The sequence below is a fragment of the Raphanus sativus genome, chromosome 2, assembly GCF_000801105.2.
Source record: "Raphanus sativus cultivar WK10039 chromosome 2, ASM80110v3, whole genome shotgun sequence".
NCBI lineage: Eukaryota > Viridiplantae > Streptophyta > Magnoliopsida > Brassicales > Brassicaceae > Raphanus > Raphanus sativus.
In genome coordinates, this window is record NC_079512.1 from 22,277,106 (window position 1) to 22,302,719 (window position 25,614).

The following is a 25,614-nucleotide window of genomic DNA, read 5'->3' on the forward strand; positions in this document are numbered from 1 at the left end:
CAGAGCACTCCTCTTCAGCAGTTGTTACCATGGATGGTAATAAGAGTGAGCTCCGTGATACTTTGCTTCATCAAGGGGATTTTTGTTCAGAGATCTCAAGGCTCTCTATTTAATTATCTTCATAGACTAATAAGCAGCATATGGCTTCTATATTTGAGAGTTTCAAGGAGGTTTTCGGAAATGTTGTCGCAAAACCTTGTCTGCGTCTAAACCCAACAACCAACAAGTTTTAACCCACATGCCAAAGCAGGCTTTTAGTAATATTAAAAGTTCAGCCCATATCGTTATTCTATTTAGAAAACATAACCGAATAAACTGAAATTACTTAATAACCGAACCGGAACTGTATGTTCGGTTCGAAGCTCCGATGTTTTTAATAAAAAAAATAATTGAGAAAAAAAACCCTAATTTCACCTAAAACCTTTGTCTTCACCAGATTTTCTCCAAAGCTCACGAGCTTCATATACACACATATGCCCAAAACCCTAGCAACGGAGCCTTCTCGAAACAACATAAACCCAGCCCTCTTAGCTCTCACGCCTCGCCAAGTGTTGATCTCTAGACCGGTTATTATGGGGAAAGAGAGCAAAGCCTTGAGCTTGAAATCGGAGCAGAAGTCTCTCCTTCTCCGTTCGATAGCTCAGTACTTGGACCGATGTGGGTTTTCTAAGTGCTTCAAGAAACTGCTCTCCGAAGCCGAAATCGAGGTTTGATTGCACAAATCAATTTTCCGAGAAAAAGACCGAAACTTGCTCAGAAAGATGTATTTTTTTGTTGATGTGAATGCTGTTCTTTTTGTTTACTTGTTTCAGAAGAAGGAATTGGATAGTGCATTACCGGATCTAGAGGAAGTTTACGGTGTGTTTTTGAACACGAGGTGGGCTTTTTGTCCGCTTATTACATAACCTTAACAAGTTGTTATGTTCCCTTTCGAATTTTATTACATGCTAAGAAGATATAAGTTGTGTTGGTTCATGTTGGAACGTCTATCAATCTGGCTTTTTTTTTTGTCTTTTTCTTGTTCTGTGTAATGTAGCAATCTAGAAGCTGTGGAGGAGAAAGATGAAGTGGAGAAGAATGCATCTGATGATCAGAAGAAAGAAGCTGCAGAGGAAGTAAAGAAGGAGAAAAAGAAGAAGAAGGTGGAGGTAACTAAGGAGGAGAAGGTTAAAGAGACTGATGGTGAGATTGGAGATGGGATTAAAGAGAAGAAGAAGAACAAGAAGGAACCGAAAGTGGAGGTAGCTAAGGAGGAGAAGGTCAAAGAGACTGATGGTGAGGTCGAAGATGGAGTGAAAGAGAAAGAGAAAAAGAAGAAGAAGAAGACCAAGTCGAAAGCTGCCGAGTCTGAGACTTTGGGTGATGAGGAGAGAGTTTCCAAGAAGAGAAAAAGATCAGAGCCTGAAGAAGAGACAAAAGAACAGACAGATGATGATGATGAGGACTCTAAACGTAGGAAGAAGGAAGATATGGATGTTCAAGAAACACCTGTTAAGCAAACTGATGTTGAGGAGAACGGTAACGTTGAAACAAAATCAACTAATAAGAAGTCTGGAAAGGGGCTTTCTGACTCTAAAGAGGTAACTTGCGTTTTGCATCATCTTTTGAGATTAAGGTGATTCTTGTAGTACTGATGCGTGTTTGATTTACAGCCGAAGAAACCGTTTCAGAGAGTGAACGTTGAGGAAGTTGTGTTCACTGACGATAGGCTTAAAGACAACTCTTATTGGGCCAAGGTTCTATATACTCTCCATTTCTCTCTTCAATAACAATCTTTGTTTTACAAATGACTATTGAAGTTTACTTCTTTGTGTTGTATATAGGGTGGTGCTGATTCGGGCTATGGTGCTAAAGCTCAAGAGGTTCTAGGGCAAGTCAGAGGAAGGTAAACCTTCTCATCCTTTTGGACACTCTGTTTGGTTCAGAGTGGGTGTTTAGCTTTGGTTTAGGCTTCATGTCTTGAAGTCTCTGATTTTTTTGCTTTTTGTTTTGTTAAAGGGGTTTCCGACATGAGAAGACGAAGAAGAAAAGAGGAAGCTACAGAGGAGGAGAGATTGATCTTCAATCACATTCAGTTAAGTTTGAGTACTCAGACGATGAATGATGATCATTTATCAACACTTTCTTATTCTCATTGTTTCCTTTGCTTCTCTTTTTGATTCTCATTTTGTTTTGCTTATTTCAATATGTAAAACTATTCATGTTTTGTCTGTGTTAATGTTCCCATCTGGAACTTGCGGGAAGAAGATTCTGTTTCAGTTCCTTGATCACTACAAAGACTGATAGACACTTTCTAGTTATTGCAACTTAATGGAGCAACTAACATCCTTCGGGAGCTAGGCTTTGGGCCTATATACTTTTTTTCTTTTGATCGAGGCTTTGGGCCTATATATATTGGTGGGCTTTGGCACATTTGGGCCCTGGTTTACAAATAATAAGTTGTAATTGAGACTCAAAAGTAATGATTTTCAAAAAGAAAATAATTCATAGAATCTTTTCTTTTTCTCATAAAGTTTATAGTTCCCAGAAGAATTTTTATTTAAGCCGGCATACACAAAATATTGCTTGTTGCTTTCTAAAAAATTACTTTATTTAATCCAAATTGTTCTCTTGGACTAAAGGCTTAAAGCATATGCTTGTGTAATGGATTTATTATTTTATTGCTAATGATTTGATGTGTGGATTGTGCTTTATTCTATACTTTCTAATCAAATTTAGTTGAAACTATAAAGTATTTGGGATGGAAAAGTAAAGATGAGTCTCTTTCTTATGGTCTCTTGCGTTTTGGTTTGGCAAAGTGTTATTTTCCTTTATATTAACCTCACTAATTAATATAGTTGTTATCCGAATAATTTTTAAGGAGATATTGCTATAGGAAATATTATTTTATGTCGGTCGATTCTTTTTGTTGGCCAATACTTGCATAAATATTGATGTTTTGAATTACAGAAAAAAGCATCCAATGCTTGAAGTTGTGTTTCTTATTTGATTTACTTGTTAATAAAATTTCCTCAGACTCCCATTTTCTAGGCTGTATCTGCTCTTCCATTTTTTGTCTGTTAAATATCATTAATGAAGGTGTAGCTTAGTTTATTTGTTTGTCATTTCTTAAGCCTCAGATAAATCTACCTACTTATGCACCCAAACTTAAATTTTCAAAATTGTGTCCCCATGTTGCATATTTCTTCTGAGTTTACTATCAAATTTCAATCCATTGTAAGCATACCTAAGGTTGGGTACTCGCGGGGACCACTTGGGTTTCAGTTTAGGTTCAATTGAATTTTAAATTTTCAAAGTTTATCAATTTTGAGTTCCGTTCGGATATTGTAAAAAAATAATTTGGATTCGGTTCAAGCTTAACCGGATTGAGGTTGGTTCGTATTTAGCAAGGCTTCCAATAAATCAGTTGAACCCGATATAGTTTCGGTTTCATATTTTAATCAGGCTTATTTAACTAAACTCTAAAATATAATAAAGATCTAGTAAAACAAAAACCTAAATATTTTAAAAAAATTAAATGAGAAATGCTTTATCACGATTCTTTTTTGTTCCAGTGTGATTATCTGAAATTAAATAAAATGAAAATAGAGAACATAACTCAAAAACTATTGCAAACACATCATATCTAGTAAACATGAACCAAAATATAAAGAATCCGATAAACTCGACAATATAGAAAAAGGAAAAGCACCACATACCAAAATATATTAAACTAATTATTTGAATCAATTATTCATATTTAATGTTATTAAACCAAAATATATTTAAAAACAAAATTGTTTTTAACATATTTAATGTTATTTAAATATGTTAGCAACATTGAATAATAAAGATTTGATAAAATTTTGTATTTTTATGATTTTTAAAATTTTATATTATTAAAATAACAAAATAATCATATAAATCATATAATAATATATTGGAAATTTTTTTATATTTTATATTTAAATTTTTAATAATTATAAATTATTAAATCTGTTAAAATCATAATTGAAAATTTTGATGTTTAAATTTTTCGTTATTAATAAAATACCAATTATCATAAAACCATATAAAAGAAAGCTTCATTTAGAGCTTGATAGTTTTCAGTTTTCGAAATAGTTTCTGGTTTTTGCTTTTGAAAAACCATTTTATTGCCAATCAAGATTTTGAAAAAAATGATTCCCTAAAATCTAGGGAAACTAGTTTTTTCAAATAACTGTATTTTCTGAAGAAAAACCAAAATCTAAGTTTCTGTGGTTTCTGTTCAAATCCAACGTCAGTTTTCAATTTTTTTTAAATAATCCTTTACTATTTATGCATTAATCCATGGAACAAGATAAAAACAATAATTACTTTTAAAAAATCAGCTACAGTAAAAGCCTTTGTTTATTAATATGATAATAAAAACACTTTCTATTACAAACATTTTTAAACTTGTCAATAAAATAAAATAAGTTATTTAAATTTACTTTTATATAATTTTTATATGCTTTATTGGTAATCGTTTTTCTTTAAAACCAAAATCTAAATTCTTTAAGTTTTTCCCTAGAACCAAAAATTAGCTCTTAACTTTATATAATAAAATAGTTAAATAGAATATAAAAATATACTCTCATAAAAAATTATGTCTACACAAAGAATTATTTTTATTTTTATTTTAAAATATATGTATGGCATAAATATATTTATTATCAAATCTATATATCTATGTAGGAATTACAATAGTTTTTTGTATTTATATTGTATAAAAAATAAATTCTGTAAAAAATATATTTGATGTGTTTTGATGACAGTATTTTTTATTATTTTAAAATTAATATTTATTAATATTCTTATTTTATTAACTTTATTGGAAAACCCAAAAGTTAAAACCAAAATCTAAAAGAACCAATCATGTTTTTCAAAAAACTAAAAGCTACTGCAAAATCAAAAACCAAAATATAAAAACTAAAATTTAAAAACCAAAAATTAAAAGCTAGAAACTAGAAACCAAAATCTAAAAACTAGTAAAACAATCATCACCTTAGTTGATTTTCAGATTAAAAAGTATATATATATATATTAATATCAAAAATTTAATTATGTACCATATAAAATAAACAAAAGTGATTCTTGTATTAATTTACAATATCATATTTTGTAAATAAATAAAAATATGTTATCATTGATGTGATTCTCCAGTTTGATTATATATGTAATAGTTGCTAACTTTTCAATTATTATGAATCTATATAATTATTATTAAATGGATGTAAAATAAATAATATTACATAATATTAGTTTGGGTATACTATATTCGTCCGGATATTCAGGGGATCACTTGGATTTCAGTTTAGGTTCAATTGTATTTTGATTTTTTGAGTTTACGAATTTTGAGATTCGTTCAGATATTAAAAAGACCGGTTTAGATTTTAGTAATATCTAAAAAAAAATCAGTTGAACCCAATATAACTTCAGGTTTCAGATCTTAATCAAGTTTACTTAGTTAAACCCAAAAACTAAATAAAATCGAGTAAAATAAGGACCAATTTAAAAAATGAAAAGAAAATGCTTTGTCACGATTCTTTTTCGTTCTAGTGTGATTTTATGAAATTGAAATTATAAATTAAATGAAATGAAAATGTAGAAAATAACTCAAAAACTATTGCAAACACATCATACCCTGTAAACCTGAATCGAAAACAAAATAAACCTGATAAAATCGACTATATAGAAGACGGAAAAACACCACATACAAAAATATATTAAACTAAATATTTGATTTAAAATATTTGCATAAAATCATTTAATGTGATTTAAAATAAATATGTTAGTAGTATTCAATAATAAAAATTTGATCATATATATATATATATATATATATTATGATTTTGTTAATTTTATATCTATTTTTTTGTCATCAGTTAATTTTATATCATTAAAAACAAAATAATCATAATATTCATATAATTAAATGTTACAACATTTTTAATTTCTTAATAATTATAAATTATTAAAATTGCTAAAAGTCACAATTGAAAATTTGTGAACGATGTTTCTAAATGTTTTGTTATTAATAAAATACTGATTATCATAAAATCATATTAGTATAAAACTAGTATTAAATATTAAAAAGGTATATTATATATATGTGTGTGTTAGTGTCATAATTATATACCATATAAAGTAAACAAAAGTGGCTTTAATTCAAATAGGAGAAGTTTTAAAAGTTTTGAATTTCTATCGATAGAAAAAGGACATAACTGATGTAAAAATGTCTTTTTCTTTTGAATTAAATTTAACATTCAATCAAAACAAAAACAAAAGTGATTCTTTTATTTTTACAATATAAAGTATTGTAAATAAATAAAATATTGTTTTCGCTGATGTGATCTAGTCTGATTATATATGTAATAGTTACTAACTTTTCAATTATTATGTTATATAATTATTATAAAAATAACATAGTTTCTAAATATGTAAATAGATGTAAATAAATAATAGAACATAAAATTAATTTGTCTATACTATATTCGCCTGGAATTTAACCTGTTATCATAATATTTTTAAGAATAAAAAATTAGCAAAATATATGCTTTTGTTTATTCATTTGTTACTTGAATTATTTATAATGTTTATGTTCCTATTATAACGGACCAACCTGTTTTTTTTTCTCATGGTCACAATCAGAAGTAGGTAAAAAGAAAACAGATATTTTCTTTTCTTTTTTTGAAAATTGATATTTTCTTTTTTGAGAAAGAAGAAAACAGATATTTTCTAAAACACAGATTAACCAGTTAAGAAAATACATCGCCGACCTACAAATATATGTTATAAAGTATACTTTGAGTGTGAGCTATATGGTCCCCAAAACTGTATATTTGGAGGTGATGTAGTAATATCGCATCCCACCTATAGTATTTTCCGGATTACGAAATCGAACCAGATCTTTCTCTTCGCTCAAAGTACCAGTGTTGATAATAACGACGTGATTAATAATCTAAGACTAGACGCACAATGAAGAAATATCTGGAAATAGGAAATGGTTATTACGATTGGAGATATTGATTAGCTGTATGAGCTTTACTTTGTATATTGGAACTAATATTGATCCTCCTCCTGTTGTAGGTTTCTGCCGACATAAATATACACTGATTACTTTTTTGTTCTTTTATGGCCAATAAGAGAGAGACGGTTGTTGATAAGAAGACATTAACAACATAATAAGTCACTTTTAGTTAACATTGCGTTACTTGTAGTTGGAAGTTTAAACCGCAAACTAGATTTTGATCCGCCCTTCAAAGGGCGGATATATTTTTGTTTTATATTTTTTTTAGAAATTTTAATTTCATGTTTGTGTATTCTTTGTAAATCATATTTGTGTTTTCTGTGATCATATTTGTGTAAATATTACTTTTTAAAAAGTTCAGTAAAAAATTTTGATAGTTATATTAAATTTGTGATTTTTCATAACTATAAACACTTCTATCATAATCATTTTATATATTAATTGTACTTTATTTCTAACAGCTATAAATTTTTATTTTTCTTAAATAATAAAGTAATATTATTTTTGATCCACGTTTTCAAAGTGCAAATTTATTTGCCGAAACAAATTAAATTTATTGAATATAAATTTATATTTCTGACTATTTATTTACATTTAAATGTTACAAAGAAAGCATTATATATGTGAATATTATAATAGGTTTAACGTTTTAATAAAAATAATTTTGATGATGAAATATATAATCAGGTTAAAATAAAATTAGAATACTGTGGTATTTATTAGCATTTTGAATTATTCACGCAATTAAATATTCGTACTCGAAAAACCAATATAGAATCTATCCCATAAGTCTAGGCCTCGAATCTGATTAAATTGGACCTACATATCAAAATATTAATTTATTATATTTATCCAAATTTTGCTAAATTTAATTTATGATATAGTTTTAGTATATTTTCATATATGATATGAATCTACGGCACCAGTGGTAAATCTAGTGATCTACATTGAATTCAGCTTAGATTTTGAATTAAATTATAAAATTTCTATTTAGAAATCCCATACGATTAAAAATCCATCAAATTTTCATTTATCCGTGATTTTGTAATGGTTGACCCGAAAAATTGAGATAAATTTAATTATCTTTTAATTATTTAATTTCATGATAATTATTATTTATCGGCAAAATCCTAATTTTGTAGATATATTAGTTAAATAAATTTGTATTTCATGAATTGAAATAAAAATCTAATTATTTTTATTTTATATTAATTTTTTCAATGGTAAATAATATTATATTAATTATTTATTTTATTAAAAGGTCAGGGTTAGTAAATATAAAGCATAAACTTAGATTTTAAATATTAGTAGTCATAATAGTAAAAATGAAGGTGGTTATTAATTTGGATTAATTAATGTATTATTGTTGATTAATAACATATATTTTCCGTAACAAAATGTGCATATATTTTCAAAAAATGCTGTAATTATTATACATATTTAAATCGACATATATCAATAATTTATTTGTACATTTTCATAAATGTTGCAGTTATGGAACCTAGAATATAGGAATTAAAGGAAAACAGTTATAAAATATTTGGTTTTTTTCTAATAAGCCCTTACCATTATGGAGTTAAAAGGTGGTTACAAAATATTTATTTAGATTCAGTTATAGAATATATAGTTTTTTTATTGTGGAAAAAATAATTGTTGGATATAACCCCATATCAATTGGACATGTTGAAGAATTAATAGTATTGATATATGTACTTGTTTTTTTAGCAAAGGGTATGTACTTATTTCTGCTTCTAATTTTTATTTTATATGGTGGAAAACATAATGTTCTAATTTAACTACCAAACAATTATGAAAGAAATTACCAATCAATCTAGTTGTAAATACAAATATGATACAAGAAATGTATATAATTGTTATGTGTATTGTACACGTTTCATTGGTAACTATGCAGTTTCATCAAAGATTTAACGATAGTATAAGAAAAAGAAAACGGATACTAACTACAAAGTTACAAAAAAACGGATACTAACCGATTTCAAGTTGAGATATTTGTTAGTTAAAATAACTGAATGATGTTCATGATACATATTTAATTTTTTCGTTTTGACATTAACGAATCTAAGTTAAATGGTATTTTCTGTTTAAACTACAGTTGAAGAGTTTACTTATGATAACATTTTAGTCGAAGAAATTTTAATTTTATTTTTTTCTGAACTTTAGTTGAAAGAATTTATTACTAAAAGCCTTTACTTATCACACTTTTTTGCAGCACAAAACTAATGTATAATGTATTTGATTAGTGAAGTTGATAAAAAAAAGGTTCTATTCGAGATATGGATTGATGTTTCAAGGGTATTTAATATTTACGACCATACCTTTCTTTTAATTAGCGTGCGCATGCATGGTATACGTCCTTTCAGAAGTATATCCTTTCATATTTGTCCATTTCGATATTTTCAAAAACAAAGAAAAAAATATCTAAAATTGAGAATATTATATATTTATATTCTCGTATATATACTGATAATAGGCTTAATAGCTACAAAGTTGGTCGACGGGGGAATGGTAGACGCTCCGTCTTCTCTCTTTTTTTGAGAGAGAAAGTGAGTGTCGCGGTGGTTTCCCAGCGGTGGTTTTTCAGATTCCGGGTGACGGGTTTATTTCTCCGTTGGTGCCGGCTTTTGATTCCGGAAGCGGAGGTTCCTTCATCTCTGTACTGCCGGCTTAGTCTTTAGAGCTGTCGTCTTCTTTTCTTTGAAAACGAAGCTGTCTGGTTCGCTGGAACTCGGGGTTTCCGAGTTTTAAAGGTTTCGATGGTTGGATAGGAGGTACGGTTTTGGTTCCGGATAAGATCTCAAGACATGCTTGATGATGCGTTCCGGAGGAGCAAGTATTGGTGACGATGATGGGTGCGGTGGTTTGTCGTCGGCGTATCTCGGCGAAACAAGTTTCGTTTCGTTTTCTCCGGTGATATTCCCGGCCGTTGGTTCGTGAAGGGTTGGATAGACGACGCATGTCTCTTGCAATCGGTGGATTGGAGCGCGTGGACGGTTTGGAAAGCTCTGTGGACACGTGGTGTTTCCAGTGACGCGTGGGAGCGGTGCTTTCGACCGTACGAGTTTATGCTTGGGCCATTGTTGGGCTCAGGTTCTTTTCGGCCTGTATATGAGCCTTTTTATTTAGTGTCTGTTTGCTCATGTATGAGCTTTTTGTATGTTTTTCTGGGCTTTTGATTTTTATATTAATTTTACTTGATGGAAAAAGAAAGAGCTACAAAGTTGGTCGACTCTTCAATAAAAAAATGTTGGTCGACCCAAGAGATGAATAGTCTTCACAACTCGCAATGGTCATAATTCTTAGTCGGCAAGTCAAACGGACACGTAAGAAATCGTTTTTCTTCGTATCGACACGTCATAAATAAAGTCAAAGACACTAGACTAACAACAATACATGACATGATCGTTTATAACCCCGTTTTATTATTGTTATAGTTAATTAGTTATTATAAATATATATTTAATATTCAAATTTTTTTTTTAATAAATATATTGATTTATATTTATACCAAAAAAATCATCAACTTTAAAAATTATTGGTCAACTATGACTATTGAGTAACGACATGACTAAAATAACATGATCAAAAAAATTAGGACTAAAATTGTTTGAACTTTCATGTTGTGACTCGTTCCGAAATTAAAAAAGCGATGGCGAGACTATTCGCTGAAAACTTTTCTTCTAGTACACTTCCTCGACAACTGCTATAGCGTTTTGTTAAAATACAGATATATTGAAGGTTTTCGAGATGGTTCAGAATTTCGTGTCGTTATTCTGCTATATCGTCTCAGCTCTTTTAGATAGGTCTCTTCTTCTTTCTCGTCTACTGATAGGAGCTCATGTTCTTTTTTTCTTCAAGTTTCAGAAGGAAAAAAGCTCTCTCTCCCACTTCTCTTGATGTTCTGAAGTTGGTACCTTTTGTGCTCTGCTCGCGTGATGGGATCAGAGTCGAGTTGCTAAAACTTGCTAAACCTCTGTTTCTATCTGCTTGTAATCCACTTGTGCTTCAACTGTTGACTTTTTGTCAGGTTTAGATTATCGAAATCACGATCTATCATCTTCTTAAGACTGCAATGTCTGGAGTGAATTTCACCGCTAGTAATATTCAAACCAGGGCGGGCCAATCATGTGTTCGCCTATTCTCCGGTTGGACTCGCCTTCGGGACAGTCTACGGTGCCTCGAACTGTTCTTTGCTGTGCAGTGTTAATGTAGGTTCCGACATCAAGTCTCTCGTTGTGTCTACAGCAAACGTCATTGTTGTCCATATAATTTTTAGTTTAGCTAAGCTTTAATCACTACTCAGAAAGTTAGTTGTGCAAACAGTGGTGTTTCATCTATGGAAACAATGAAATAACTTGTTCCATAATCAGATCTCTTTACCGGCTACCACTGTTTTCAAAATCATTGACAAAGAGATGAAGAATATTATCTCCTTCAGGAGAAAGAAAAAAATCTTCAGAAATTTTATGGTTTTGTGATTGTGTTAGGTCACTAGTCTTCAATCAAACTATTGTGAATCATCTTGTTTTTTCTTTTTTTTTTGTCGAGATGGCTCGAACTAAAATGTTAGTTTGTAAAATTTTTCGATCATCTATAATATTTAAAGTTTAGAAAAAAAAAGCTTTAGTCACCTCTATTGTGTTGTAATTGAACCTTTCTTGTCCTAGTGAGTTTTTTTGACCTTTTTGTGGATCCCTAAGACACTCTTGCTTTGATTAGCAACTTAGATGCATTAAAACGTCATTATTTGCTTAACAAAAGAAAAAATATGCTTTTTGAAATTGTTCTGCATACGTACGTCGACGAGATTTTAAGTGCGTTGCCTTCTTTTTAATTTCTTTAATACAGAAACGGTTGTTTGTCATTCAGATGCCTCTTCGGTTTTTCCTACAAGCTGTGTTTACTTGCCGTGTATCCGTGTTTTTGTTAACACATCTATCGTTGATCGCAAAGTACTATCTGAGCTATAAAACTGAATATAAATAAAATAACCAACTGTAAGCTTATCTATTTCTCGATCGTGATGAATCTCGATAGTCATTCCGGATTATTTGATAGGGGTTTGTTCTATATTCAGTAGTCGGTGCATCACGACAAAAAATACGTTGTAGTCACTTTATATCGAGGCTCACTAAATAAATAATAACGGAAAACTACTAATAAGATTACAAAGCGCCAATTGGTTAAGAATAAGTTCGATGTCAAGTACAGTATATAGTACTCCCTCTGTTTATGGAGTTATTTTCATTCTAGGACAGTTTTAAGTTATTTATTACAATATAGAGCAGTTATGATTCCTAAGGTAGTTTTCTATAACTACAAGCTAACTATTTCCTAACTACGTGCATTTTTTAAACTAAATGGGTCCTACATTTTTTAATTTTATTTTTTCTTCTTTTCTGTAATACAGAAACAGCCTCTCTCTCTCTCTCTCTCTCTCTCTCTCTCTCTCTCTCTCTCTCTCTCTCTCTCTCTCTCTCTGTTACAATGGTTACAATGGTTTTAATGGTTAAAAAGAATGAAGATGAAGAAGAAGCAGTCGTCACCTGAACAGAAACCCAGATCTATCGTAAAATCTTCGTGTCTACTCCTTCTGAACAAAAAATATAATGAATATTGCATGATAAAAATCAATGGCGGCTCTGAGATATATTTGTAGGAAATCCAGAAAACCCTAGAACAAAAAGATGAAATAATTACAAGATTGCCACTCATTAAAAAATTATAATTATGGACAACAAATTTAATGTATATGTGTACAACCTAAGTTCGTGGACACTGAAACAAAATGATTATACAAAGTCTATGTTCCTTTTTTATAAAATCTACATGTACACGTGCTTTTATATTTTGTGTATGTACATTTTATAAAACCTGCATGTATACATTTCTAAGTAAACAAATTTTGTATTGCTTTTTTGTTTTGTGTATGTACATTTGTTCGTGTACACGAGTATTGCTTTTGTGTTTTGTGTATACACATTTTTTCGTGTACACAAGTATATTGGGTGACCACGTGGATGTGTACATAATGTTAGTATATGCATGCATATGTTACGAAGAGATTTGTCTTTGTAGGTATAAGGACAAGGAAGCGTGGTTTATGTGAATAAAAAAGATTCTCGTTGTCGTGAATGAAACTTATTTTAGATCTTGATAGCATAGGTGTTGATATATTTTTGATGGTGTCTATGTGACGTACGATTATGGATGTACATTTGTAGAATATTTGATGTATACATGTACAATACTATATATTTTTAGTGTACATGTATATTTGAATCGTGTCTCACTGATAAGTCCAAACCATAAACTTAAGCATATTCAATTAAACAGCTTTGATACATTTTAGTGTCTACTTTCACGAATAGAACAACCTAAAAACAATGTATTAAATTAAAATGAAAAAGTGAAAGATGGATACTGAAAACTGGTGTCAAATGATTTTCACTTTCATGAATGAGCATTGATACGTTTTTATGTCAAATGACTTCCACTATCACGAAGGGACACTGATATATTTTGGTGTACAAGAAAGAAGAGATCAACGCCATGGTTGAAGCTTGAATAAATCATGTTGTTGATATCGCCTCACCATCAGAGATATAGCTTGATATATCTAAAAAGATAACTTCAAATATGAAAGTGGCTATAGTAGTAGATGTAAATACCAAAGTTGTAATGAATAGTAAAAATAGTGCAGTGTACATAATGTTGTAGCAAACATATATTGTTGGTGTACAATAATCATGTGTACACATGGACAGTTTCTCGGGTTCTTCAAGATTGTAAGATTGTTTGGAGTTGCACGATTGGTGTGTACACACCTTCTAGTCACTACTGACGCTTATTTAAATATGTATCAAGGTATTTACATGTATGAAGCTATACATGTATCAAGGTATATACATGTACAACACAATTCATCTCAAAGCACCGGAGTACACTATCCACATGTACACCAAAATTCAATATTCACATGTACATCAGAGTTTGATGTCCACATGTACACTTGAGTTCGATACATGTCCACATGTACACTGGAGTCCACATGTACACTGGAGTCCACAACTTAATCACATATATTTGTTCATTTTGAATGTACACGTGTATATGTCAAAAACGTACACAAAATAACATGTGTACATTAAATAAGTGTACACCAACCTCGGAGATGCACCTTCACGGATTTCAAAAGATAGATCGAGCAATGGAGAAAACGATTTCATAAAAGAAAATTGAGAAAAAAAAATTTAAGAATCAGATTTGAATTTTCTAAGCAAATTTCATTTTACAAAAAGAAATGCAAAGCTTAAGAGGAAAAAGAAGATAAAAGAATAAAAGGGCCCACCACTTTATTGTGGTTGTGGTTTAGTCTCGTGAGAAAGAAAGAAAAAGTTAGTATATTGTCTTTAGTTACAAATTCATTTAGTTAGATTTTAAGTGAAAAGTATGATTAGTTAGTAAAAACTACTCTAGTAGTATAAACTGCTTTATCTTGTAATTAAAAACATGAAACTGTCCTGTAGCGTAAATTTTTCTTCATAATAAGTGTCACTCTGAACTCATTTTCTTGTTACACAAAGAATGTCACTTTACAATTCCAATGTAAATTATACTAACTTTCAGCTGAAAATTAATTGCAAACTGCATTGATTTTATAAATAATTTTATTTATCTAAAATACTACTGGTCAAAGAGGTATAATTAATTACAACTTACATATATTTCAACAACTTTCTTAATCTGTGTGAAAAATGTCACAACGACACTCTTTAAGAAACAGAGGGAGTAGTTAGTTATATTTAATGCTGACAAAGTAAGACGAGAGCTTTCCCATTTATATTCTATTTGACATGTTTCATGGGTTCTCGAATACAATGTGTAAACAGTAGTTATAGTATCGTCAAAGCTTTGTATAATGTTTTGTAATTTTGGTTGTTTAATACATACATATACATGTGTGTATATATGTTTGAAATGTACAAATATATGAGGTGTTTATGAGTTTTTAATTAAAAATGTGAATTTTATTTAAAAGTAACGTACAAAGTGATACAATAGCTTGTATCTCATTCTGTTGATAAAAAAAAGTTTAAGGCACCAGTTTAGGTATAGTCTGGTGCTAAAGGACCATGACTAAAGCTAAGATATATATATATATATATATACATAGAAACTAAATTAAATTACACATGTTTTAAACTGGCAATAATCTTATCTAATACAAGCCCTTTTTCAAAAAATAAAATAATAATAATAATCTTCTCTAATACAATTTGCAAACCAAATTAAGTTACACATGTTTAAATTGGCAATAGTTTTCTTTCATAAGCAACATATTAATGACTTGAAGATTTACTTTTTTTTAGAAAATTAAATTTACTTTTCTTCTTTGGTAAATCATATTTTTTATTCCTTCTATTCCATAAAGAAACATCTTTTAAGGAAAAATATTGTTTCAAAAATACATATATTTTGTATTTCAGTGCACTTTAATCAACTAATAAAGGGTAATTGTAAAAAAAATTAAAACAATTGTATTTACTAATTTTTGTTTTAAAATTATAAGAAATAAACAATCAAAAATATGAATTTAATATTGAAATGTATATGTTTTATTAACCTGTCTGAAAAACATGTATCTTTTAAAACATAGTATTATATATGTTTGATGAATCATATCTTTTATAGGACAGGTTTGGTTTAAAATTTAACAGAGTCTTACTTAGTTACTTAGGTTTGGTTTAATCATATCAGCCAAGGGAAAACGGTCAAACAGATACTGAAGTTACACACTTTCATCCAGAAAAAAACAATTCTTCATTAATTCATAGCATATGAATATGTCTTGACCAAACTAAATTAGGTATAAATTTAGTCATATAAAATTTTAATTTAAGAGAATTTTTTTTAATGGAAATCAGAACGGCGTTATTTTTTAAATACAAAAAACTAACAAAACTCAATGTAAAATATCAAACTTACACATTTTTAGTCTAGGTCGGCCAGTGAAACGGTGGGGGATAAGCTCCATCGTCGAAAGAAAAACTACATATTTGCAGTACTTTTTGGGGGGGGGGGGGGGGGGTGGTTGCTAACTCAGCGGTAGAATACTAGGATTCCTTGGATTATTTACAAGCGGGATTCAACTAAAAACAATGAACACTTCATTGATCCAAAAAACTAATAGTCCAAAATTAAAGCTAATAAAATAATGAATCTTGATCTAAAATGTAAAAAAAAAACATGAATGATTCTTGTAAGATGATATAAAACATATTTAAATCTAAAATGTTATCAACATAATCTGAATGGGTAGTCCAAACGACATGAAAACAAAAAAAACCCAAAAAAATTCGAAAAACTTGATCCGAAGATTTGAATTAGTATTCAAAATAAGTATTTAAAATGGAAATAAATAATTTAAATACTAAATTTCATTTTTTAGTTTATATGATATCTAAAAATATTCAAAATTCAACTGAAATAACTAGATCCTAAATAAGTATGGTTGTAAAATGGGGTTTAATATGAGTTACAAATTATATACAAACTGAAGTATTAGCAGAACCCGTCATATACTAGATAATACCCAAATGAAGCCTAAGAGGCTGAATCCACAAACCCGAAAACCTCGGCCTAGACCAAATGATGCTTAGATGTTGTTCTAATATTGTTAATACTAATTGATTGTTAAGTTAAAATTAAATTCAACTAAATTAATTAATTGGGATTTTTAAAATTTGATGGGTTTTGTTTTTATGTTTTTGGGGGATTCAGTCATGTTTTTCTACTTCTTGTATCTGAGTATGAATTCATTTTTTGCTTGAATTTTAGATTATTGGTTTACATCAAATTTTTTTCAACCAAAACAAATTTAAATTTGTTGGATCAATGAAGTGTTCATGTGTTTTTAGTAAAACTGTGTAAAATCAATATTTTATGATAATTTTTGTTAGTTTTTTTAGTTTAGCAAAGATGATCGTATTGATTTCTCGTTTAAAGATAAACATTGGTTAAGTAAAAATTATAGTTGACTAAATCTATATCTGATTTGAGAACAAAATTTATACTCACAGTGATAGCTCTGCATTCATGTGAGTGACAAAGATTGATTGTTTCTTAATATTTTGTACTAGATTATCCGCTTTCAAATTATGTGTTTGTGGTAAATGAATGATCTCTGAACCGGAAAAACTTTCTTGCAAAATCTTGATATTTTTTTCAAATAAATTATAAAAATAGATCATTTTTCTGATTTCAAAACCATATTTACCAATTAAAAATAATTTGTTGTAAACGTGATTTGAAACTGACGCAAAAGTGTTCATGCTTTCTTTCTTTTTGTTTTGACTGTTTTGTTTGTATATCATTCAAACTGGTACTAGTTTTCTTTCTTTTTGTTTGTTAAAATAAGATAGATTCGGTTTAGTTAAAAGGAGTAATCAATACCCGGGATAATAATACAGATATTTGGTAATTAATTAATTATTAAAAATAATAAAAGGCTAATTTACATGAGTAGAGCATTTATTTAACGCGTGCCACGTTGCGTAGTTGGCAAAGCAAACAAAATAAAGTTACTCTATAACGGGCCAGGGGCTTCCTTAAAAACATTCAATGTGCAGATTACTACTCATCAACCCTAATCCATACATACACGATACATCCGCGTTATCGATATAAATATATTCGCTACTCTTCCCAATCTCTTTCTCTATCTCTCCCACCGTGAAAGTTGAAAGCGACGAGAACAAGCAACTTTTCCCGGCGAAACCAACCAGAGTTTTCCTCCAATCCAGGTGGAATTTGCTTAAACCGACGACGATTTTTAAATGGTTTTGCTAAACCGAGTTTCCTCGTCTCAATAATATATTATTAATTAGTCTAAGATTTGCAGTGTTGGTCGCTTTGTCTCCTCTTTTATTCTTCGTCTTCTTCTTCGTTGTTTTGAAAACCTGTTGACTGCTTTGCATAACCGTCGCTGTGGTGAGAGAAAACTCGTGCTCATCTATATCTACACTATTTTTTCCACGAATCTAGGCAAATGCCAGTAAGATTCGGAAGAAATCTGAAATTTGAATTTTGAAAATTGAGATTCTCGGAAGTTACGAAGATACTTTGATTCGAAGAGAGGCTTTACTTTTGTTTTTTTTTTTTGTTTCTTTCCCTCACCAGCTTGCTATTTCACGTGCTTGTTGAAAGCAGAAGCAACCTACCTTTAAACAGCAAAACTTACTTATCTTTTTCTTTTTTTCCTTTCCTTTCTCAGAGGAGGATTTCGATTTAGGGATTGAGTACGATGACTAGTCCCTTCAAGCAATCTCCGGGAAGACGTCGGGGAAGCGATTTGGAGTCCGGCAAAGGCGAAAACTCCGACTCCGATAGTGACACGTTCTCCATCCCCGCCAAGAATGCTTCCCTCGAGCGCCTCCAACAGTGGAGAGTAAGACCTTATCCTTCTACTTACTATATTTAAATGATTCTATACGACTCTGCGTCCCTACTTGTACTCCAGAATTGCTTGCTTTGATGGTGTTATATGGCTCTTAAATTGGATTTGTTCTTTGTATGTTTTGTTTATGGCAGAAAGCTGCGCTGGTGCTCAATGCCTCTAGGAGATTCCGCTACACGTTGGATTTGAAGAAGGAGCAAGAGACGAGAGAGATGAGGCAGAAAATCAGGAGTCACGCTCATGCTCTCTTGGTTTGTTTTTTTTTTTTTTTTTAATCTGGCTGCTGGTGAATCATGGTCTTGATAGTGAGTTTTTTATTTTTTTGTTAGGCTGCTAATCGTTTCATGGATATGGGGCGTGAGCAAGGTAATATTGGTGAACTCTATCCGTTTGTGCTGTGCTTATATTTCTTTAACTGGTGTGGTCTTCTTTCTCTTTCAGGAGTTGAAAAACCAGTAGCTTCTGCTACTCCAGCTGGTGATTTTGGAATCGGACCTGAACAGCTTGTCCTCATGTCAAAGGACCACAACATCACTTCTCTGAAGCAGTATGGAGGGGTAAAGTTCTCTGGTCTCTTGGTTGGATTTTTCTGGTATTTCATCTTTTTTTTTGTCCGCACTAATTTGTTGGTGGGAAATTGCGTCAGGCTCAAGGGTTGTCAGACTTACTCAAGACAAATATCGAGAAAGGTGTCAGTGGAGATGATGATGACTTGCTAAAGCGTAAGACCATTTATGGTTCGAACACGTATCCTCGCAAGAAAGGGAAAGGGTTTCTGGTATGAAGATATTTATGTTTTTGCTTGGAGTTGTATTTTCCTTTGCTCACTTTCTCATAAAGCTTTTTCTTGTTTTGCAGAGGTTTCTTTGGGATGCTTGCCAGGATCTCACTTTGATCATTCTGATGGTGGCTGCGGTTGCGTCTTTAGCACTTGGGATAAAAACAGAGGTTTGTTGATGAAATTAATTAATCTGGGCTCCTCTTCCCTCTTTCAAATGTATAATGTCAACTGCAATTTAAACCGTTGCTTTACAGGGGATCAAAGAAGGTTGGTATGATGGAGGAAGCATTGCATTTGCAGTGATTCTTGTGGTTGTTGTGACAGGTAATTCTAACCTATTCCACTGAATTATTTTCGGAATGACTTCTGTAGTGTTTTTTCTTCTGCTGATGCTTTCTCCTCCTCTGCAGCTGTCAGTGACTTCAAACAGTCACTCCAGTTTCAGAACTTGAATGATGAGAAGAGAAACATACATCTCGAGGTATGAATTTGCACTAGTGCATATATTTTCTCATATCCTCTTTTTGTTGTTTCGTTTCTTAGTCACACTGTTGATCTTCACAGGTTGTAAGAGGTGGAAGACGAGTGGAAGTTTCGATCTATGACCTTGTAGTTGGTGATGTCATACCCCTCAACATTGGAAATCAGGTATATCATTTATTCCTCTCCTTTTGATTTGGTCTTCGCCCATTTACCTTGTGTCTAACTGAAAATGAATATTATCTTTAGGTCCCTGCAGATGGAGTGCTGATAGCTGGCCACTCTCTTGCCCTTGATGAGTCTAGCATGACTGGAGAGAGCAAAATTGTATGTTTTTGTTTTCTATCATAGCGAAGTTGTTTCTTTTTCTCGTCTCTTTTTGGGATAACTCTTAACTGTCGGCCTTTCTTTTCTTGATAGGTTAACAAAGACGCTAACAAGGACCCATTCCTAATGTCTGGCTGTAAAGTGGCAGATGGAAATGGTGTTATGCTGGTAGGATTCCTTCTAATTTTTCTTGTTCCATAGAAGAAAATAGCTAAGCTAATAGTATTAGTAAAAAGTTGGTCTATCTCAGGAGATAGTTAAATTATGTATGTCTTTTCTTTATGCAAGGTCACTGGTGTTGGAGTCAACACTGAATGGGGATTGCTGATGGCCAGTATTTCTGAAGACAATGGTGAAGAAACTCCCTTACAGGTAAATTTTAAAACCATTGTTAGATGAATCTTGATTTTTTATACAAATCGAGCTAATCTTTGACGCGCTTGTACCAGGTGCGCTTAAATGGAGTAGCTACGTTTATTGGAACCATTGGGTTAATTGTTGCTGCTTCTGTTCTTGTGATTCTTCTGGTTCGGTAAGAGTTGATCTTCACTGGTTATTATTTTGAAAATTTATCCATATCGTCATTACTGAACAAACTTGTATGTTGTCCTCTTTTTTCTTTTAACAGATATTTCACCGGTCACACTGAAGACGTAAGAGGAGGTCCTCAATTTGTTAAAGGAAAGACAAAAATCGGTCATGTAGTTGATGATGTGATCAAAGTTATTACCGTTGCGGTATGTTTTTTTAGTTTTCCCTCTTAACTTAATAAGGAGCCGAGACAAAGAGATTTTAATTTTCCGTAGAAATGCTAATAATCTGCTACCGATGCAGGTTACAATTGTCGTCGTGGCAGTGCCTGAGGGCCTTCCATTAGCTGTTACATTAACGTATGCAATTTCTATCTTGCTATATCAGAAGTCTTTGTTCTCCTTCCTACTTTTTATGCTAATTTCATAGTTTAAGGAGATCACTTCTTTTTGCTGATTGTATTTGCTTTTCTACCATTTGTTTCGTTTCAGCCTTGCCTATTCAATGAGGAAAATGATGGCAGATAAGGCTTTGGTATGATTATTTTACCTTCTCCCTATTCTCTTATGTGATGTGAGAGTTAACAATATATGATTCTTTTAGAAGTTATATCATATCGCATGATTTGCTATACAGGTGCGGAGGCTATCTGCTTGTGAGACGATGGGCTCTGCCACCACTATTTGCAGCGATAAAACTGGAACACTAACTTTGAATCAGGTGTGACTTGTGTTTACAAATATGGGCTGGGTTCTTGCTCTAAGATAGAGTAATGTACTCTTGACAGTTTCGCTACATGATGTTACTAATTTTTTCTCTTTTTCTAAAAAATAGATGACAGTGGTTGAGTCGTATGCCGGGGGCAAGAAAACAGATACTGAACAATTGCCAGCAACTATCACTTCGTTGTGCGTTGAAGGAATATCTCAAAACACAACTGGTAGTATCTACGTCCCAGAGGTGAGTAGCTTTGATAGCTCCACTGAAGAATCAGATTTTTTAGATAATTTCTTTAATATTGCTTCGTGATAGAGAAGACAGGACTCATGGGATTTTATTTGCTTGCAGGGTGGTGGTGATTTAGAGTTCTCTGGTTCACCTACAGAAAAAGCCATTCTTGGCTGGGGAATTAAGGTTTAGTTTTTTAAGTGTTCATAGTTTCTAGTTTTAACATAGTTATATACTCTATTAGTGGACTCGTGATTTGTATTTTCCCTCTCTTTCAGCTGGGCATGAATTTCGAGACAGCCAGGTCGCAGTCTTCTATTCTTCATGCTTTTCCGTTTAACTCAGAGAAGAAACGTGGTGGTGTTGCTGTAAAAACGGTAACATGTCTGCTGCTAAAATATAGATGAATCTTTTTTTTTGGGCAACGATACTAAAGAGTTTGTGGAATAAATCATTCTCTTTATTCCTTTCTTGTTAAGGGAATTTATGTACTCCATTTCTGTATGGTTGTGAAAGAAATTAAGCCTGTGAAGTCCCAGTTAAAAGTGATTTGGCTCTCAGTTCTCTATACGCACAATTGAGTTTTTTTATTTGAACTTTTCTGTTTCCGATATTACTTTTCAGGCTGATGGTGAAGTTCATATTCACTGGAAAGGAGCTTCTGAAATTGTCCTTGCATCTTGCAGAAGCTACATCGATGAGGATGGTAATGTGGCACCAATGACTGAAGACAAGGTTTGTGGAAACAAGTCTAATTTATTAACCTTAAATTAGGCATATCTGTATGATTCTGCAATTTACCTTATGGTTACTGTGTTGCCCAATCCAATTTCTTGATGTTTCCAGGCACAGTATTTCAAGAATGGTATCGAAGATATGGCTGGAAGAACCTTACGATGTGTCGCACTGGCCTTTAGACCCTATGATGCTGAAAAGGTGCCAACAGGCGAAGAACTCTCAAAGTGGGTACTCCCGGAAGACGACCTTATTTTGCTAGCTATAGTAGGCATAAAGGTGAGGAATGATTTTGATTTATTCCCTGCACATTTTGCTTTATTTGGAGAGTAGTTAAGTATATAGTTTGTAGTCGTGCGGCTCTCATCCTGCGAGATTGCTTCACTTTTCCGCTTACAAAGTTTTGCCATTTTCAGACAACAACCACCTGCCATGTTCTGCAATATTCTTGGTAATGTTTTTTAACAAGTTGTTTGAATTGTGCACAGGATCCATGTAGACCAGGAGTCAAAGATTCAGTCCAGTTGTGTCAGAATGCTGGTGTCAAGGTACTTGTTTTAAATTTAAAAAAAAAAGCCCATTGTAAGTTGTTTTTCCTTTTTTTGCCTGCATGATCACTTTATGGTGTTTGTTGATGTTCAGGTCCGTATGGTCACTGGTGACAACGTCCAAACTGCCAGGGCTATTGCTTTGGAGTGTGGAATATTAACGTCAGATGCTGATGCCTCCGAGCCTACTCTTATTGAAGGAAAATCATTCCGGGCCTTGACTGATGCAGAAAGGGACAAGATTAGTGACAAAATATCGGTAATGTTCATAACACCACATTTGAGTTCTCGAGTCTGAATGGGTTTCACCCAATTCAGATGTATTCAGTTATTGTAATATGGTAAGTAGTAACAGCCTAACTTGAAATTCAAAAATTGTTTGCTTCACGTGTGAAGGTTATGGGCCGATCATCTCCTAATGACAAGCTTCTGCTGGTACAATCGCTTAGAAGACGTGGGCATGTTGTTGCTGTGACTGGAGATGGGACAAATGACGCTCCTGCACTCCACGAGGTAAACAATTGAAGAATTTTTAACTGATTATGCTGAAGTGTACAACTATTGAAAGTTCTATGTGCCAAGTATTTTTTTTTGTCTATGCTTATTCAGAGCCGATCATTTTCTGATTGGTGTTGGATTTACAGGCCGATATTGGTCTTGCTATGGGAATAGCAGGAACAGAAGTGGCTAAGGAAAGTTCAGACATCATTATCTTGGATGATAACTTTGCTTCAGTTGTCAAGGTTTGTTTCATATTCACTTCATTGCCAAAATCTAGAATTTTTTTCTTGCAATTGTATCTGATTATTCGGTATTCCAACCTTAAACTTGGAATGGCTTCTGATATATATATAGGTTGTTCGCTGGGGACGATCAGTGTACGCCAACATTCAGAAATTCATCCAGTTTCAGCTAACAGTCAATGTTGCTGCTCTTGTCATTAACGTCGTAGCTGCTATTTCAAGCGGTGACGTTCCACTTACCGCTGTGCAGGTTTGAGTTTCTGTAGCATTTAGCTCGTTTCAAATCTCTCTCCCAAACCAAAAACATACAGTTTTGTTCATACATTTGGCGTTTTCTTTATCATACAGCTTCTGTGGGTTAATCTGATTATGGACACTCTCGGAGCATTGGCTTTAGCTACTGAACCACCTACTGATCACCTCATGGGAAGGCCTCCCGTGGGCAGAAAGGAGCCTCTTATCACCAACATCATGTGGAGAAACCTGTTGATTCAGGTTAAAAAAAAGTCGATGATTAAAAACGTCTCTGTATATTTGCAATCACCCACATACTTACATAAATTTTTCAGGCTATCTATCAAGTGAGTGTATTACTGGTTCTCAATTTCCGAGGGATAAGCATACTTGGCCTCGAGCATGAAGTTCCTACACATGCCACCAGAGTGAAGAACACAATAATTTTCAACGCCTTCGTGCTCTGCCAAGTAAGTAAATTCAAATCAAAAGGATCGAGCATGTAAACAAGCGTGTATGTTCATTGATTTTTTTTTGTTTTGGTTTGACAGGCATTCAACGAGTTCAATGCTCGAAAACCAGACGAGAAGAACATCTTCAAAGGCGTTATCAAGAATCGTCTCTTCATGGGAATAATAGTCATAACTCTCGTCCTCCAGGTAAACAATAATATAATAATATGGGTCCATCACAAGAACGTATTGTAATTTACACATCCCTTAATTCTTTCCACATGAAAACTAAACCTTGTTTTTTCGTATGTCAGGTTATCATTGTTGAGTTCCTCGGCAAATTCGCTTCCACGACAAAACTTAACTGGCAACAATGGCTAATATGTGTTGCCATCGGTGTGATCAGGTGACTTTTATTTTATATAATGTCAACATTTATACACGTTACGTGTACATGTGCAAAATGCTTGTTGAAACATAACTAATGTTGTACTCAATCAAATACCTTTTGGAACAGTTGGCCTCTTGCTCTGGTGGGAAAATTCATTCCGGTGTCAAAAACTCCTCTCAGCAACAAACTAAAGTGCTGGGGCAAGAAAAAATCTTCTGGAGAAGGTATAAACAACAAACTTGAAGCATTGTGATATATAGTACAAATTGATGATTAATGTTCTCGGTTTGGTTAGCGTTTCCCTTTACCAAAATTTGGTATTTTTCAAGTATTAACAACATTTTACTCTCCTCAGGTTCACTCTGATTTGGTGGATACCCGGGTTTTATGACAAGACGCTCCGCGAGTTTTAAGTACTACTTCTAGGACTAACAAGAACAAAAAAGTATCGTTTGGTGTTAACTATGGGGGTTTATAATTGATATTGGGAGACCCCAAAAGTACAGTTTTTCGGGGTTTGTCTATGCGGTCAAGTTTGGATTCATGTTTTTTCGGTTATTGATAATACGATTGCTTGACTTTGGAATCTTTACTAGTGAAATCTTATTATATAACCAAGAAATATCAATATATTTCCCCAAACACAGGGTTGGGCGATCGAAACCGTTCTCAGTCGACTGATTTGTTTTTAAATGTTCAATTTTTTTAGAACTAGTGACATTGTCCTTGTTCTGAAGCTCATCGAACGTCCTCAGAGAATCACACTTGCACTATAAAGTTGATAAAAGCCAATATGATGGTTTCATCTACCGGTGTGATGATGTTTGGGAATACTGTCTACGAGAGTTCAAATGTCATGGAGTGAACCAAGAGTTTGTTTGGCCAAAGACGTTTTGGTGAACGTGAGTATGGAGAAACAAACAGATATAAAGCTTAGC

At 32.3% G+C, this 25,614-nt stretch overlaps 2 protein-coding genes across 3 annotated transcripts; both read left to right on the top strand.

Annotated features, from left to right (window-relative positions):
* Positions 1 to 401: 401 nt before the first annotated feature.
* LOC108824321 (uncharacterized) lies at positions 402 to 2,262 on the top strand. The gene is made up of 6 exons (XM_018597734.2): positions 402 to 707; positions 813 to 877; positions 1,037 to 1,580; positions 1,653 to 1,736; positions 1,824 to 1,885; positions 1,999 to 2,262. The coding sequence occupies exons 1-6, from the start codon at positions 474 to 476 to the stop codon at positions 2,102 to 2,104; spliced, it is 1,095 nt and encodes a 364-aa protein (XP_018453236.2). The 5' UTR covers positions 402 to 473; the 3' UTR covers positions 2,105 to 2,262.
* Positions 2,263 to 17,692: 15,430 nt separating this feature from the next.
* On the top strand, positions 17,693 to 25,264 carry LOC108842630 (calcium-transporting ATPase 8, plasma membrane-type). 2 transcript variants are annotated; one of them, XM_018615610.2, is made up of 34 exons: positions 17,693 to 17,853; positions 18,324 to 18,497; positions 18,641 to 18,757; positions 18,836 to 18,872; positions 18,948 to 19,063; positions 19,153 to 19,284; positions 19,365 to 19,454; positions 19,542 to 19,611; positions 19,698 to 19,768; positions 19,852 to 19,935; positions 20,017 to 20,094; positions 20,188 to 20,262; positions 20,383 to 20,466; positions 20,544 to 20,626; positions 20,723 to 20,831; positions 20,929 to 20,984; positions 21,117 to 21,159; positions 21,262 to 21,345; positions 21,460 to 21,585; positions 21,694 to 21,759; positions 21,852 to 21,950; positions 22,198 to 22,308; positions 22,420 to 22,587; positions 22,797 to 22,856; positions 22,951 to 23,115; positions 23,253 to 23,369; positions 23,501 to 23,599; positions 23,712 to 23,849; positions 23,948 to 24,094; positions 24,169 to 24,303; positions 24,385 to 24,492; positions 24,600 to 24,691; positions 24,803 to 24,900; positions 25,032 to 25,264. In XM_018615610.2, exons 2-34 carry the CDS (start codon positions 18,354 to 18,356, stop codon positions 25,040 to 25,042), a joined length of 3,213 nt encoding a protein of 1,070 aa, XP_018471112.1. In that variant the 5' UTR covers positions 17,693 to 17,853; positions 18,324 to 18,353; the 3' UTR covers positions 25,043 to 25,264. The 2 variants fall into 2 exon arrangements, with proteins under 2 accessions (XP_018471112.1, XP_018471113.1); XM_018615611.2 differs by lacking the exon at positions 17,693 to 17,853 and adding an exon at positions 17,916 to 18,040.
* Positions 25,265 to 25,614: the final 350 nt, after the last annotated feature.

Coding starts and splice junctions, on each gene's coding strand:
- LOC108824321 (XM_018597734.2), top strand. CDS start 474: ATGCCCAAAACCCTAGCAACGGAGCCTTCTCGAAACAACATAAACCCA. Junction 878..1,036: donor GGTGTGTTTTTGAACACGAG/GTGGGCTTTTTG, acceptor TGTGTAATGTAG/CAATCTAGAAGCTGTGGAGG. Junction 1,581..1,652: donor GGCTTTCTGACTCTAAAGAG/GTAACTTGCGTT, acceptor TTTGATTTACAG/CCGAAGAAACCGTTTCAGAG.
- LOC108842630 (XM_018615610.2), top strand. CDS start 18,354: ATGACTAGTCCCTTCAAGCAATCTCCGGGAAGACGTCGGGGAAGCGAT. Junction 19,064..19,152: donor CTCTGAAGCAGTATGGAGGG/GTAAAGTTCTCT, acceptor AAATTGCGTCAG/GCTCAAGGGTTGTCAGACTT. Junction 19,936..20,016: donor CCCTCAACATTGGAAATCAG/GTATATCATTTA, acceptor TATTATCTTTAG/GTCCCTGCAGATGGAGTGCT.